Consider the following 15120-nt stretch of genomic DNA (forward strand, 5'->3'; position numbering starts at 1 on the left):
CGAAGAAACATGCATATTTTATTATATTTATCTGCAGTGTTTAATGTATTATTACACGCACAACCTTTTCATACAGGTTGATGTTAGGTAGGGGATCCACTACCTGTTCAGCGGCTGACAAATTCATCACTGATTCAACATTAGAAAAAGTGCGAGAGAGATGCTGCGGATGCTGGGTTGTTATAAAACTGCTATATCAGGAGAAGCAGTGGACTGCTAGATAACACTTGCATTCATATATGAATATTCATCTCGAAGGCTGGCATTGGAACAGATGAGCTCGCATGGGAGAAAGAACAACCCATCCATCTCACTCTCTCCCATTCTCAGCGCTTCATTCTTTACTTTCAGACATCCCCTTCTTTTGCAATCACCATTTCAGTGCCTCTTTCCTCTTTTGCATTTTCCACCCACTTTTTCCCTCTAGGCTTCCCCTCTTTTTCTTGATATCACCCGATCTATTGCTCTTCCCCGAAAACGCCATCCCCCTACCATTCCCTCTGCAGCACTGATATGTATATGGAAAGAGATGGAGGAAAAAAGGGAAAATGTGTGATTAATGTCTTTGAGAAAAAGATAAATAATCACAGGAGACTGGGGGCTGGTAGTTGGCCTTAGGGGAGTAAATATGGAGAGTTTTATAGCTGCTCACTTGGGAGAGAGGGAGGTGGAGGAGATGAGAGGGGGAGGAAAGGAATACAGCGACAGCAGATCCATTCAAGTATATTAGCTTTCCCCCCCCCATACACAATAACCTCCGCATCTATTCTATTGCTCTACTGTCTTTCATCATCAACACTGAATCCCATCCTACTGACAGCACACACACACTAGAAGCTGCCACACAAAGCCATGCACCCTCACAACCACCCTGAACTATTTTTTTCCAGGCCAGGCCCTCTGTGTTTGATGGGCCAATACATGTGGTGTGTGATGTGGCTGACAGCCCCCTCCCATGCTGCTCTGCTTTTAAGCCCTCATCCTCCAGTGGCTGCCTGTCCCCTGGAGTAGATTGCATCTTTTATTTATCATTTTCTCTTCCTTGGCTTTATTTTCCCCAGCCAAAAAAATTCTGGGGCGAAAATTGCAATCAGCATAACATGCCCTCATCCTGCTGTGTACTCGCCTGTCATACTCCACTCTCTGTGAGCATGCAGGATGAGACTGACAGCCCGTGCAGACGAAGACACACACATGCACACACAGACGCATGCACAATCCCCCTCTGTGTTTATCAAACCCCCACACATAATCCTCTCTCTCGCTCTCTCTCTCTCTCTCACACACAAAAACACATGTATGGCCAAAGAAAATGACCCCATTCCCCTCTTTGTCACTATTTTCCAAAGCACACACACACACACATGAATCTCCTCACTGACGCCTTACACTATTTTACCCCGTGCTGGGTGTTTAGCTTCCTAAAGCTCCAAAAGAGTGAGCACATAAATGAGTCTAATGCTGGGGAATCTGGTAAACAGGCCAGAGAGGGAGGGAGAGCTGCCTGCCTGTCTGCCTGCTCCATGGCTACTATTGTGCACTGCACATTCTCTGAGCCCACAAGAGCTGAAGCCATCTCCACACAGATTCTTTGGAGGGATAGTAAGCCAAGAAGTGAAAGGGAGAGGGAGCAAGGGAGAGAGATAGAGAGGGAGAGGGAGGGAGGAGGAAGAAGATCATGCATACAATCTTGTTTGCAGAATGTATTAAGATTCAGATGAACTGGGGAGGGTAATGGGATTAATATCCTGAACCGTTTCCAAGGGTGGGGAGTCGGATTGACAGCTGAGTCTATTGCACTGACGATTGCAGTAAAATATTGTGGCTCTGGCAAAGGCAGCCAGCCAGCCAGGCAGCCAGGCAGGGAGGCAGGCAGGCAGGGGGTTGCTGAGCCTATAGCACCTCTGTTTACTCCGAGCTTTAAATAATAGGCCTACAGCGGACAAAAAATGCATCTTTGCCTTTACCAGCTGCATATAGCCTGGGCTTTAACTGAATATTGGTAAGACAGCAGAAAAGCTTCAGTCTGTCTCACAAAAGGTGTTTGGCAAACAAAATAGAAGCACTGTGGCTTTAAATCACCGTCCCTCCCACCCTTTCTAAATATCGTCTATTTAGCCAGCGGTGAAAAGATATAGGGGGCTTTTGTCTGCGTACCCATTGGTGGGGGCACGGAGAGCTGGAAAGACATAAAAATAGGAACAAAGTGCTAAGCTTCCAATTGGGATGGCTCTGGGCAATTCAATGCGCGCAGCTCAGTGGGCAAAAACAAGGAGAAGTGGGCTGCTATTACGGGCTTATCTGAAAATAGGCTATTCTCACACAGCTATAGGGTAGACTGGTGTGGAAATACCCTACATTGTTTATAATACACAAGGCTATGGAAGGCACAAACCCTTTAAAAGTCTGGCATGGTTCCATAGAAAAAGGCAAACAGTGCGAGTTAGATGTTTTGTTTATTGTAGGCTGTTTTCCTGCATTTTTGTAACGTTATAGTCCACTCACCGACTTGCAATACGTTGTCCACCCAGCCACCCTCTAGCAGAGTGACACCCCGTAGGAAAGGCAGCTGGGTCTCGTCATTATTGTCCCCGTTAGTTCCACTTTCCTCTCCTCCGGCGTTGAAAGAGGAATACATACAGATCTCCTTCTCGCTTCTCGGGAATGACCAGTATACGATCCTCCGCTGGACGGGTTCAGGGATCCTCTCGAACCGCTCCTCCACCCTCTGGAACGGCCACTTCTCCGCGACTCTGCGTGCCGCGATGTCTAGCAAAGACTCGGGGTTGTGCGTTTTTCCATTCCCCGACCCTCCCGGAGCGGACCCTGCGCCGCCACACAGGACTCCTCCAGCCCGCTGCCCCTGCCTGCATGCCGGGTTGTAGCCGGGCCTGCAGCAGAGCCGCTTGGCTGGGGGCTGCTGGACTCGCTCGGCCATGATCGCACCGCTTCCAACCTGAAGCGCAGTTCCTCTCCGATCATATAAACTGGATAAGGAAGAGAAAAGGGCAATCTCGCAGCGATTGTTTTCCGTACATGGAGAGACTGCCCATATTTGGAAAGGGAGGCGGCGCCTGTGAGTTCCGTGAAGTCCTTTGTGTTGTCAAAGTAACCGGGATGGGCGGGATCCTGGAGCGCTGCCAGCGCACGAGTGGCGCTATAAAAGGAACTGGAGGCGGAATTCCCGAACGTCGGCAAATCCTTTGTGAAGCCGTTCAGGAGCGCGAGGGCGGAGCCCCGGCGGCCGACGGCCTTTGAAGTTTCCTTCTTATTTGAGTTTAAAGGCGGGGACTTAATCCAGGGGCGGTCTCGCAGTTTCCCACAGGGGTAAAAGGGGGCAAGAAAACTGACTTTTTTCCTTTGGAGCCTGTGCTACCACCCCAGGCTCTAGCTTCTTCAATAACAACGTGATGGTTGTTTTCGAGGCTTAAGTCCAAAGGACTCTCAGCTGTCAGAGACAGTAAGGGTGTGGGAGGAGGGACATAAAGATATGGAGCCGCACATGCTTGTAGGCTACTCTGTAGCCACTAATCAGTCATTTTGGTCAGCTGTTGGTTTAATGTGCTGCAGCTATAGGCTTGAAGATCAGTAGGCTAGCCTATTAATAGGCCTAAATAAACCTGGCAATGTCATCAGGATCTTGGATATGGACATTTAAATTTTTAAACAGAAAAATCATGCTCTCTACTCACTCCAGTATTGGGTCTATCTAACTTGCAGAAAAAGTTTAAATCATAGGATGTTGAAAATTCCTCAAGGGGCTGGCTTGATAGTGCGGTTACTCGTAATCATTATGACATACACCACTAGTGGGGATTGTGGTGTAGGCCTAGTCATATATGGTCCTCCTTCCTGTCTGTTGATAATGCTAGTTCCATAGCTGCGTCATGAAAAGGGGGCCCCCTTCTGTAGCAGTAGCCTATAGTCATCAGGGGTTTAGGGTGCGGCTGCATTGCCCACCCCCTGGGCTCTCCCTGCCTGGTGAGACATGTAACAGAAGCTAATCATTATAAGCCTAACAAAAAAGCCACTAGATTTGGGATATGTTTTTAAATTAAAACTTGGCCAAAACTATGCTGGCAAACCAGAAAGTGTGTTTGCAATGTGTTAGTCCTCTGCATGTGTTCCCAGCTGCCCCTCTCCTTCCTCTGTGAGTATAGTCTAAAAGGCTGGCCTTTGAACTGCTCTGAAAGTGATCCATGCCGTATGGACGTAGCAGATGTGGCCTAACCTGATTTGGTTTCAATACTTCCCCACAGGAACTTCACAAAGCCAGCAGGTCCATCTTTGTTATGTTAGTCATCTTTCCCAGAGGGCCAGTGGAGCTTTTAGCTTTTTTTTGATGCAGCTATTGCCTTATTGTTTGCTTTAGCCTATTATTCAGACAGAGCACTTCCACATGACCAGAAGTTTCAACAGCTAGAGGTCTTCTGGTTCTTAATACAGTAATTTGTTGACCACATTGAGTTTTGTATTGTTAATCTATATGCAATATTGTAATCATTTGTCCAGCAGAGGATTGTTTTACAGCTCAAGGCACACAGCCTATTCATTCTTTCTGTAGGGAACACTGACAGACAAGAGAGTGTCACAGGTCTGCTCTATTATTATTAAAACTATAATATATCAAACATATTCATTCTCTTACAAAGACACATTTGATTTAATTTCACTGACAATCACATTTTAAATTCACCCAAAATTGAAAAAAAACGTAAGCTCACCGTTTCAAAGTTCCTTTACTCTTCTGTAGCCTACAACTGTACAACTTACACCATTTAGGCAATATTATACCCAGAGGTCTGCATTAACTAGGCCTACGGGTTTTGCCCTGTAGCCTATATTCACAATTTATAAATTCAGTTTCTACGGCTAAAGGACTACATTTCCCATGTTTTAAAGAACGCGTCATATCCAATCACGAGTAAGCAGGGGACCACACTTCCCTTCCCCGGCCAAAATTTTTCCTAGGATAGCGAAGGCATGGGCAGGCATGATCCGCCCTAGTCTTCCTCTGATTGGCTAGTAGTCATTGTCTTCGTTGGTTTGGTTGGTTAGGTATATACAAGAGGAGTGGGATTGGTTAGGGTTAGGGTAAGAATGTCAGGGTAATCCAATCAGAGGCAGAGTAAGGCAGAGTAGGGCGGAACATGCCTGCGCCATCCTTGGAAGAAAATACTTGCACCCCGGAACAGGGAGGAACTGGAACTCATTATCGTGGATACAAACATAATCTCTGCATATTGGTAAGTTTATTTTGTATTTAGTTTGTTTATACCACCACTAACCAGTATGAAAATATAGATTCGGGTTTTTTTGCGTGCACATGCATTTTTGTTGCGCCGTTTAGCCAAGAGTCAGTGCTCTTGCTCCTTAAAGCTAACGTTAGGCCCTTAGTCGTTAGCTAGCGTTGCTAAGATTAGTAGAAATGTAAATGTTTCGTCCACATCCACATATTCAGATCTAGCTAATCCTAGTGGCAGGCAAGGCGAATTTGTCACATTAGCCTTTTTTTTTTGTATGAGACTGTAGTCAGAGTAAATGGTTTGTAACAGTCTCTCTGGTTGATGCTAGTTTGCAACCGGTGATCATTAGCAGATTTATGAGGAACTGTTTTGGTCGGAGCGTTCAACAAGTAGCAGTAACCTACATTAAAGGGCTTAATTAATCCATAATAATGACTTGTAATGATTAATATTTTGCACACCCTGCACAAAACCTTACAGAGCTAAAATAGTTATATTGTACATATTTGTATTTTATTATATTTCTATTCTGTATTTATGTTCTTAACTGTTGCAGTACTTAACTTTGCTCTATTGTTTATTCAATTTTCATATGTTTATTGCATGCACTAAAGACACCAAGGCAAATTCCATGCAAGTGAAAACTTACTTAGGCAATAAATCTCTATCTGATTCTGATGTAAAAAAAATTTAAAAAATTCACAAGTGCTTTTAATTCAGTACACAAAAAAAGTATTCATCCCCTGATGTTTTATTGTATTGTAACACTGAACCAGAGTACTCCCATGTACTGATCAACAGAAAAGACATAAAGGGAAAAACATCTCTACAAATGTGGAGCAGCCAGTTGTCTTTAGAAGTTGCATACATTGCATAAATATACCGGTGAGAAGTGAATTTAGGATAAATACTCCTGAATCTGCAAGGTCCCCCTCCCGTTTAGTCGGTTAAAAAGAAAAATACAGTATGTATGAAGACAAAGGAACATCCAAACAAGTCAGAATAATTTCAAAGGCAATGAATATCCCTGCAGTACAGGAAGGTCAAACAGAAAAAATATGTAACAGCTGTAAAAGACTGACTGGCTGCCAAATGTACTTACGCAATTGTGTCTTTGCTAGTTTAAGACCGACGCAGTTGTCAATTTTATTTAAAAAAAAAAAAAAATTATTTCATACAGATCTATGTCTTATGTATACAATCTTACATGGTCTAGCTCCTCATGGATTGAGCCAGTTTGTGAGCACAGTACCAACTGCTTACAGATCCACACGGAGAGCAGCGAGAGGCGACTGCATTGTCCCGTTAAGGAGAAGTGCATTTAGTCAAAATGCTTATTCAGTTAGGGCTGCTCGTGGGTGGAACTCTATCCCAAGTCACATTAGAAATTTTTTAAATGTATGCCTCTTTTAAACTTAACTTAAAGAAGTGGCTAACAAGTAGTCAGCATTGTCAACATTAGTTTAGGCACTAAAATTGCTGTCATCTTGACTCTTCTGCTCTGTCACAAGGGTTTTACTCCCGCTATTTCCTCATTCCCAAGAAAGAGAGCTCGTCACTTCGCCTGATTTTAGATCTCTGTGTGTTAAACAGACACCTACAAATACACGTTCAGGATGTTAACAAACAAAGTGCTCTGTCGTTCAATCCGCCCGGGGGCTTGTTTTGTGACCATAGATCTTTCAGATGCATATTTCCACATCGCCATTTATTCCGCACACAGAACATTTCTCAGGTTTGCGTATCGGGGCAGAGCCTACGAATACCAAGCCATCCCATTCGGGCTGTCGTTAGCACCGAGGGTGTTCACCAAGTGTGTAGAGGCAGCGCTGCCTCCGTTAAGGAACAGCGGTATCAGAATATTTTTGTACATAGACGACTATCTGGTCTGCTTCCACTCACGGGAGCAGGCAGTTAGAGATTCCACTACGGTGATAAATCATCTCAGGGATTTGGGGTTCAACATACACTGGGCAAAGAGCCGAGTAGAACCCGCGCAATGTACGGAATATTTGGGTCTCAAAATAAACTTCCTCTCCTACCGTGTCACGCTATCGGAGGGGAGATTAGCATCCCTGGTACAATGTCTCTCCCTTTTCCGGCTAAGTAAAGCCGTGCCATTCAGACCATGCCTGCGCCTGCTTGGCCTTATGGCGTCAGTAGTGTCCGTGGTACATCCGGCTTTGAATAATGAGGGATTTTCAGCGTTGGGTGGCTGCATTACGCCTGTGCCCACGCCGTCATCTCAACCGAAGGGTGAAAATAACTCTGGTGTGCGTAGCAGCCCTACACCCATGGAGAGACACGGTGGCTCACACATTGAGCGTCCCGCTAGGGGCGGTGTCATCCAGAGTAACCATGACAATGGACACGTCCCTGTCAGGATGGGGAGCGACGCTGTTAGGGTGAACAGTGAATGGCACATGGAACCGGAGGTTAGCCCGGCCTCATAAATGTCGTGGAGCTTATGGCGGTGTTTCTGGCTCTGAAACATTTTCTGCACTTTCTCCAAGGTCGTCATGTTTTAGTGAAAACAGACAATTCCACTGTGGTTGCGTACATCAACCGCCAGGGCGGCACTCACTCACTGCAGTTGCACAAGTTCACATGCACAGTAATTTTGTGGAGCAGCAGGAGACTGCTGTCTCTTTGAGCAACACCCGTGCCAGGTGTTCTAAACAGGGGTGCAGATCTCCTGTCACGGGGGAATCCTCTGTACGGAGAGTGGACTCTCCACCCACAGGTGGTAGAACAGATCTGGCAGAGATACGATCAGGCAGCCGTAGATCTCTTCGCCTCGCAGGAAAACATGCAATGTCCAGTGTTCTTCTCTCTGTCAGGCGTAAATGCACTGCTGGGTGTGGATGCTCTAGCCCATCCATGGCCAAACATGCTACTCTTTGAATTTCCCCCCCTCAGTCTGATCTCCCACACCCTAGCGAGGGTGAGAGGACAGGGCCTGTCGCTAATCCTGATAGCACCGCGGTGGTCATCCAAGCATTGGGTAGCAGAGATAATACAGCTCCTGGCAGGAGAGCCATGGCCTCTCACCATATGCAGAGACCTTCTTTCCCAAGCGGGCGGGGAGATCTACCCAGAGCCGTATATTAGAGAGAGTTTGGCCAACTAGGGAATCGAATGTTCTGAGCTATCCCGTTATGTGATTGGTTCCGAGGTGGTCACATGTTTCGTGGACTCCATGTTGGATACCAACATTCATCTAATTACCATTGACATAGTGCAGGGAATAGTGGGAAAATGTAATACATTATTAAAAAAATGACATAAATCACTGAAAAAATGCCCAACTGTTGTGCGTTTGGCTGCAATGAAAGACAGGGAAGCGGCAAAAGATTTTACAAGTCCCCCCGTGAACCAAAAAGGCAAAGTATGGGAGCTGAAGGTGAAAAGAGCAAATTGGAGGGCAAATGACTACTCATTATTGTGTGAGGTAAATGTCAATTTCTCTCTTTGACTTATAAAAAATTACATAGGACAAATATAGTAATACCATCGTTAATGTGTGCCATGGTGTCAAAAAAGTTCTAACACTGCTTTAGAAATGAATGAAGTTTGAAGTTAGCCATTCCTTATGCTAGCGTTAGCTTTTTCGCTAGCACTCCATATACCTAAATGCTTGTGATCTTGCCATAGTCATATGGCTTTTGGTGTCGACCGAGTCCAGGTGTCTTTATTATGTTCAGAATAATATTGGAGGGAAAGGCTTTTCAGAAGTTTAGATAGCTAGCTAACGCTACGCTGACGTTTGCTAACGTTAGCGCAACAGCGTTAGCGTAGCCTGCTAGGTAAGTATTACGACGTTTCCTATATCTGCATCCACGTTGTCAACATAAGATCTGTGGAGTTAGTGCTTCTTTTGTACCATCATTTTATTGAATTAAATATTAAGCTTCGCTCCTACGAGATGGGTGGGTTTTTGTTACGTTACACACAAAGCTAACTGGCTATAGTTAGCCTGTACATATGCTAGCGGACATTAGAAAGGTAAACACTGCTCAGAGACTTATTAGGCGACGCGGTCACTCACTACAATGGGCATTTTTTAGAGGCCCATTTACGATATAGAAGGTAAATAAAAGGGCCTTTTACATATTGACAAACAATGATAATAACATGTATATGCCTGTTTATGGTGAAAATAAGTGATTTATTTCAAGATAGCATATTCGCCTCATAGGGTTACACTGTAGAGTCATCTGACGATGGTATCCATGATTATGGCTTTGGATCTACCACCCTCACCCAGACCGCATAGCGCTCTGGGCTTGGCCCGTGAGAGGTGGAACCTGAATGCATCAGGCCTGCCAGAGCAGGTCAATAGGGGCTTTCCGACCGGAGGGATTTTTGCAGTTCTTAGAACTAAACGTTCCTAGAACAGTTCCTCTGGCCTCAGTAGTGTACTTTTTTAGCTCCTACTTCAGAGCAGGGTCTTTTCCCTTTTCCTAGGTGTACTTGATTGGTCAAACTTATAAGTCACGCCCACTGCCAATTCGGAACTTGCAGACAAAGCAACAACCAACAACGGGACATTTTTAACAATTTTCACCATCTTATTCATCATTAAATTCACTTCTGACAACATTTGTATCAACTATGTAGAGGTCAAATGTGGGCCGTTTTACGAAAATTGATGGCTAATTGCAAATTTTGTCCGACTGTGTGTCGGGAGTTCAGCGGCCGGTGCTGCCTGTGTTGCTGCCTCGCCGCCCGGCCTGCCTTCCTTCACAGACCCCGGCCTGCTGGGTGGTAGATGGAGCTCCGTCACGGCTGGCAGGCCACGGCACTCCATACCCGCGCAAAGTCACCGTTTTTTGGGTTAATGGACTACCAAACGCCGCTGCCCTGACAGAGCTCCAGGGCCTGCAGCTCCTCTCTTCCTGCTAAATGGCCGCTGTATGTGAGTGAGAGCGCGGTCAGCGAGCTTGTTACGCCCGCAATCTCTTACTGCAGGTTCCAGTTAATCTTATAATGGATATGTGTGTTGAGTTATTTAAACAAACGATCAGGGAAATAAACGCCTCTTGCCCGCGAGTCTCATTGATAGAGCCTGCGGCTGGATGGAGCTCTATCAATGAGAGCTAGCTAGCCTCCTCTTAGACCTCTGAAATGAAACCCCTAATGTTCACAAAAATGCATTAAATTGAAATCGGACACCATAGTTAGCTTTATAAGACCTTGGGGTAGCTGTTTTATAAGTGACGTGACGAAATTCAAACTGTAAATGGTCGAAAGTTATGCCGGCAGCTGGCAGCCAGCCAGCTCCGGAGCTCCGCAGAGCCCCGGTAGTCCAGTAACTGAGAAACGGTGACTTTCAGTGGGTATGGAGTTTGCTTTCTCGTCAGACTGTGTGGAGCTCCTAAAGTTGAGCAAAACATTACGTGAATTACTACGAGAATGGACGGAACTCGGAAAAGTGGACTGATGTGGAGGTGTACGGCCTCCTCCATGCTGCTTTGTTGTTGTTGTATGTGGCGCTAAGGTCTAGTGACGATGCTATAAAGACCGTTGCCGTGCTTGTGTCACTCCCTTACCCCTCCTACCAGTCCCTATGGCCACTTGGCCAGTGGGAATGCAAACAGAAAAAAAGATTTTGGGGGAGAGTAGTAGGTCTGAACGATTAATTGCATTTGCGATAATATCACGATATGTTAAAACGCGATTTCCTAATCGCAAAGGCTGCGATTTGGTCACATGACTCGCGAGAGCAAATCAGTCTGCACTCTGCAGAGAAAGCATCAACTAGCACGCTAATGCTACGCCGTACCTTTTAGCTGATTTCTGTCATTCAAACAACTCTGAGTTGTAGTTTAAAACTTTTACACCCATTTTAATAAAATGAAGGGTTTTATTCGGGCTTGAGTCTATACATGCAGTTAATGGATACAGGCACACAGAACTCAAGGCTCGGTTGGCAACGATTAGCTCTGATTAGCGGTTAGCTCCGGTTAGCGGTTAGCTCCGTTATAAAGATATGGAGTGGAGGAGCTGCCACTGAGAGGGGTAACAACCAGACTGATTAATGACGTTCGGGGAGCTTTCACATCAGCGTGGCCGCGGTGTTTCAACAGTTTTATTAATACAGTTAATCCCACGCAAGAACACCAGCAACTAGCTAACGCAACGATAGCCTCTCTGAACAAGTGCACACCGCAGCCATGGATGTATTAAGAGAACCGCAGCACGCAACTTCACGAGGGGGAGGGGCTGGAGGCAGCTCCTCTCTGTGCACTGTAAAAAATACACTTGTGTGTGTGTGTATATGTGTATATGTATGTGTGTGTGTATGTATGTATGTATGTATGTATATATATATATATATATATATATATATATATATAATATTATATTTTTACTTATTTAACTGTCTAGTGTGTAATTGTGTGTTCATACTATAAATTATATTATTCTTTGTTGAATAATACAGAAGACTAAGAACTTAAAAAAATAATCGAATCGCAATATTTGGGAAAAAAATCGCAATTAGATTATTTTCAAAAATCGTTCAGCCCTAGAGAGTAGTTCTTAGAAGTGTACTTTTCCTCTAAAAAGTACAAGTACTATACCTATTGACACCATTCAGAGTACAAGGGCCGCATCCACCCACTCTCTTTACAGTGGAAAGTGGCAGGTTTTTGAGGAGTGGTGCGAACATAGGGATACCATCCCTTTTCAGTGTTCTGTGGTGGACCTGCTGTGTTTCCTGCAGTACCTGATGAATAAAGGGAAGGCTTTTTCGACAATTAAGGTGTACTTAGCTGCTGTCTCAGCTTGTCACATGGGTTTCGGGGATAAGCCGGCGGGGCAACATCCCTTAGTTGTCGTTTTATGAAAGGGGTACGCTGCAAGCTCCTAGTTTCCAGACCTTTCCGTGGTTCCTCTGTGGGATTTGTCGGTTGTGTTGGACGCCCTCTCTCATCACCCGTTTAAGCCTGTGGAGGCAGTGGGGATGAAGTTTGTCTCTCTTAAAACAGAGGCTGTCTCACTGGATTGTGGAGGCCATATCATTGGCCTATGAGTGCAAAGGTTTGCAGGCCCCCAAGGGCCTGAGAGCTCATTCCACAAGGGTCATGGCCACTTCATGGGTCCTTTTCAGGGGTGTGTCAGTGAAGGAAATTTCACGGCAAGCTGGGCTACACCTCACACTTTTGCGAGGTTTTACAGGCTGGATGTTTCCGGGCTGTTCTTGGCACAGGCTGTGCTGGAGGCTACAGCGCCGGGGTCAGTGTGACTCTCGGTTCAATATGATTTTGGCTTCGGGAGATTCATGCAATCCGGGAGTGGTCTATATCTCCCATAGTGAAACACCGAACAAAGTTAGAAAAAGAACACCGGAAAGAAACCTATCTGGAATGATTTGTAAGGAGCTGGCCGACTGTGATTATATGAGTTTGACCTGTCTGTCACGGACAGACGTGGTGTCATTGGAGCTTCCATGGTTGATCACGCCGAGGCGATTTCCATAGTGAAACGCCTCACTCTGTTATCAAAGAACCGGGGTTACGTTAAGTAACCTAAAGTTTTGTAGGCTACTATACGTGTCCTTGTTGCATTCGTTAAAATCTAATCTGAAGATTTCTGTCATTTAAACAACTGAGTTGTAGTAAAACTTTTACAGCCAACAAAATCTCGAGTTTTATTCGGGTTCAAGTCCATAAATACAGTTAATGGATTCAGGCACGGAGAACCAGAACTGAAGGCTCGGTTAGCAACGATTAGCTCCGTTAGCGGTTAGCTCCATTATAAAGATATGGAGTGAAGGAGACTGCCGCGGACAGGGGTAACAACCGAACTCTGATAAATGACGTTCAGAGAGCTTTCACAGCGGTGTGGCCGCAGCATTTCAACGGTTTGTTAATACAGTTAATCCCACAACAAGACCACCAGCAGCATGTTACTACTAACGATAGCCTTTGAGCCTGAAGTGAAGCGTTGACGCTGTCATGCACGCGGAGCGCGACTTCACGAGGGGGAGGGGCTGGATGCCACTGGTCTTTGTGCGCTGTAAAAAATACATGGTTGATTGGGAAAAAATGTAATTCGGATGTTATCTACCTTGGCGGGCTCAATCTACCTGGGCGGTGCGCTCAAGTAGACCCTATGTATGGGAAACACTGTGTGCCTTAACCATAAGCCACCAGGAAGCCCCAAAATATTGGATTTTTATAGTTTTTATTAGCAATTTTAGAAGGTACCTTAACTCGTCAAGTATGTACTTGCTGATTAGCCAGAAAGGCCGTGTATATCTGGTTTAAGGCTCGGACTGAGCACAATTTTGGAGAACCCAATGTTACTTTGTGAACTTGCTTTTTTTGTGCAACCAGCTATCTAAAACCTACTTATATGAATGTACAATGATACAAAAGAGAGAAAAGAAGCCGGAAGCCTTACATGAGAAGCTTGAACCAGCAAATATTTGGTATTTTCCCTCAATAAATGAGTTGATTATCAAAATTGTTCACAATAAATGTTCTGTTGATTAACTGTTTGATCACAAATCTGGTTGTTTTTTTCTGTAAACAGTTTCTCACTGTATGTGAAATAGATTGTATCCATAACACCCACTCACCCACTCCCAATATCAACCAGTCATTATTGGTTGAAGGTCCTTTGGTTATTGTTATAGTTATTTTTTTCTACATATCACATATGCTCTGACTATTCACTGCTTTCTCTCCTGGTACCCTTTCTCAGGTTTCATTAAGCCTGATTGTTGCTGACCAGGATGATTGACGTTCGGGCATGGGCAGAGTATGTGGTGGAGTGGGCTGCCAAAGACCCCTATGGTTTCCTCACCACTGTCATACTGGCTCTCACACCTCTCTTCATTGCCAGTGCACTTCTGTCCTGGAAACTGGCCAAGATGATTGAGGCACGTGACCGGGAACAGAAGAAAAAGCAGAAACGTCAGGAAAACATAGCCAAGGCCAAGAGGACCAAGAAAGACTGAGCCTGTGGGTAGAATGGGGGCATAAAAAAAGGAGGAGCAACCACCACGCTCACAGCCCTCCTTATTCCAAATAATGACATAGTGCCCTTCGTTGTTCCAGCCCTATTGTCAGCATAGGGCCACTACGCCTCATATCCGGGGTAGGAGACTGGCCCCACAGGCCTAACAGTGCAGAGACGGACAGTACTGCCCGAAGGAGGCTCGTCCCAGTGGGACTTTGGTCAGCAAGAGCACAGTGGTCATCTGTATGATGTTTTTATACAGAAATCCGCTGATAATATTGTGCAGCTGTTGCAACACCTTGCATTCCATTGTTAGCATCCATGTTCTGCTTAATTGCTTAGTTGATGATGTAATGAGCATACTGGAACTTTTTCCAAAATATCCCAAATACTACTTTCTAATCAATAAAGTTTTCATGGTTGATAAGAATCTTATTTCCTCTTTGTGGATTTAACATCGAACTGCATACAATATCACAGTATGTGCTTAGTATTCATCCCCTCATGTTTTACTGTATCGGAACACTGAACCAGGGTGCATTATTAGACTTCCATGTACTGATCGACAGAAAAAAACTAATCTCTACAAATGTGGAGCGAGTTGTCTTTACAAGTTGCATGAACATACCTGTGAAAAGTCAATTTCAAATAAATACTCTTGCATCTGCAAGGTCCCACGCCTGTTTAGTTAAAAAGAAAAATATAGTATTAAGACAAAGAAACATCCAAACATGTCAGAGGAATTTCCAAGGCACTGAATATCCCTCGCAGCACAGGAAGGTCAAACTGAAAAAGTATGTAGCGGCTGTAAAAGACCGACTGGCTGCCCAATGTACCTTTTTAGAACCGAGTGAACCAGGATTGTTTTGACTTTTTAACTGCAGGATCGCAGTTCATTGCTGTA

General features: G+C 44.9%; 2 protein-coding genes and 1 long non-coding RNA gene across 5 annotated transcripts in view; 1 reads left to right on the plus strand and 2 right to left on the minus strand.

The window, feature by feature from the left end:
* LOC116056766 overlaps nt 1–766 on the minus strand; it is an 18531-nt gene extending 17765 nt beyond the window's left edge. The window contains exon 1 of the long non-coding RNA XR_004106660.2: nt 756–766. This is a non-coding gene — a long non-coding RNA (uncharacterized LOC116056766). The remainder of the gene's footprint in view (nt 1–755) is intronic.
* Nucleotides 1–3149, minus strand: part of LOC116056759 (zinc finger SWIM domain-containing protein 6) — a 50087-nt gene extending 46938 nt beyond the window's left edge. The window contains exon 1 of one of the 3 annotated variants that reach the window (XM_031309081.2): nt 2506–3148. In XM_031309081.2, the coding sequence (XP_031164941.1) occupies nt 2506–2938 (433 nt within the window). In that variant the 5' untranslated portion in view covers nt 2939–3148. Of the gene's footprint in view, nt 1–2505 lie in introns of all 3 variants that reach the window. The other 2 variants (XM_031309082.2, XM_031309083.2) reach the window with 2 other exon arrangements.
* Nucleotides 3150–4970: 1821 nt separating this feature from the next.
* smim15 (small integral membrane protein 15) lies at nt 4971–14646 on the plus strand. Its single transcript, XM_031309089.2, has 2 exons — nt 4971–5246; nt 13959–14646. Exon 2 carries the CDS (start codon nt 13990–13992, stop codon nt 14212–14214), a length of 225 nt encoding a protein of 74 aa, XP_031164949.1. The 5' UTR covers nt 4971–5246; nt 13959–13989; the 3' UTR covers nt 14215–14646.
* Nucleotides 14647–15120: the final 474 nt, after the last annotated feature.

This window comes from Sander lucioperca, chromosome 2 (assembly GCF_008315115.2).
Source record: "Sander lucioperca isolate FBNREF2018 chromosome 2, SLUC_FBN_1.2, whole genome shotgun sequence".
NCBI lineage: Eukaryota > Metazoa > Chordata > Actinopteri > Perciformes > Percidae > Sander > Sander lucioperca.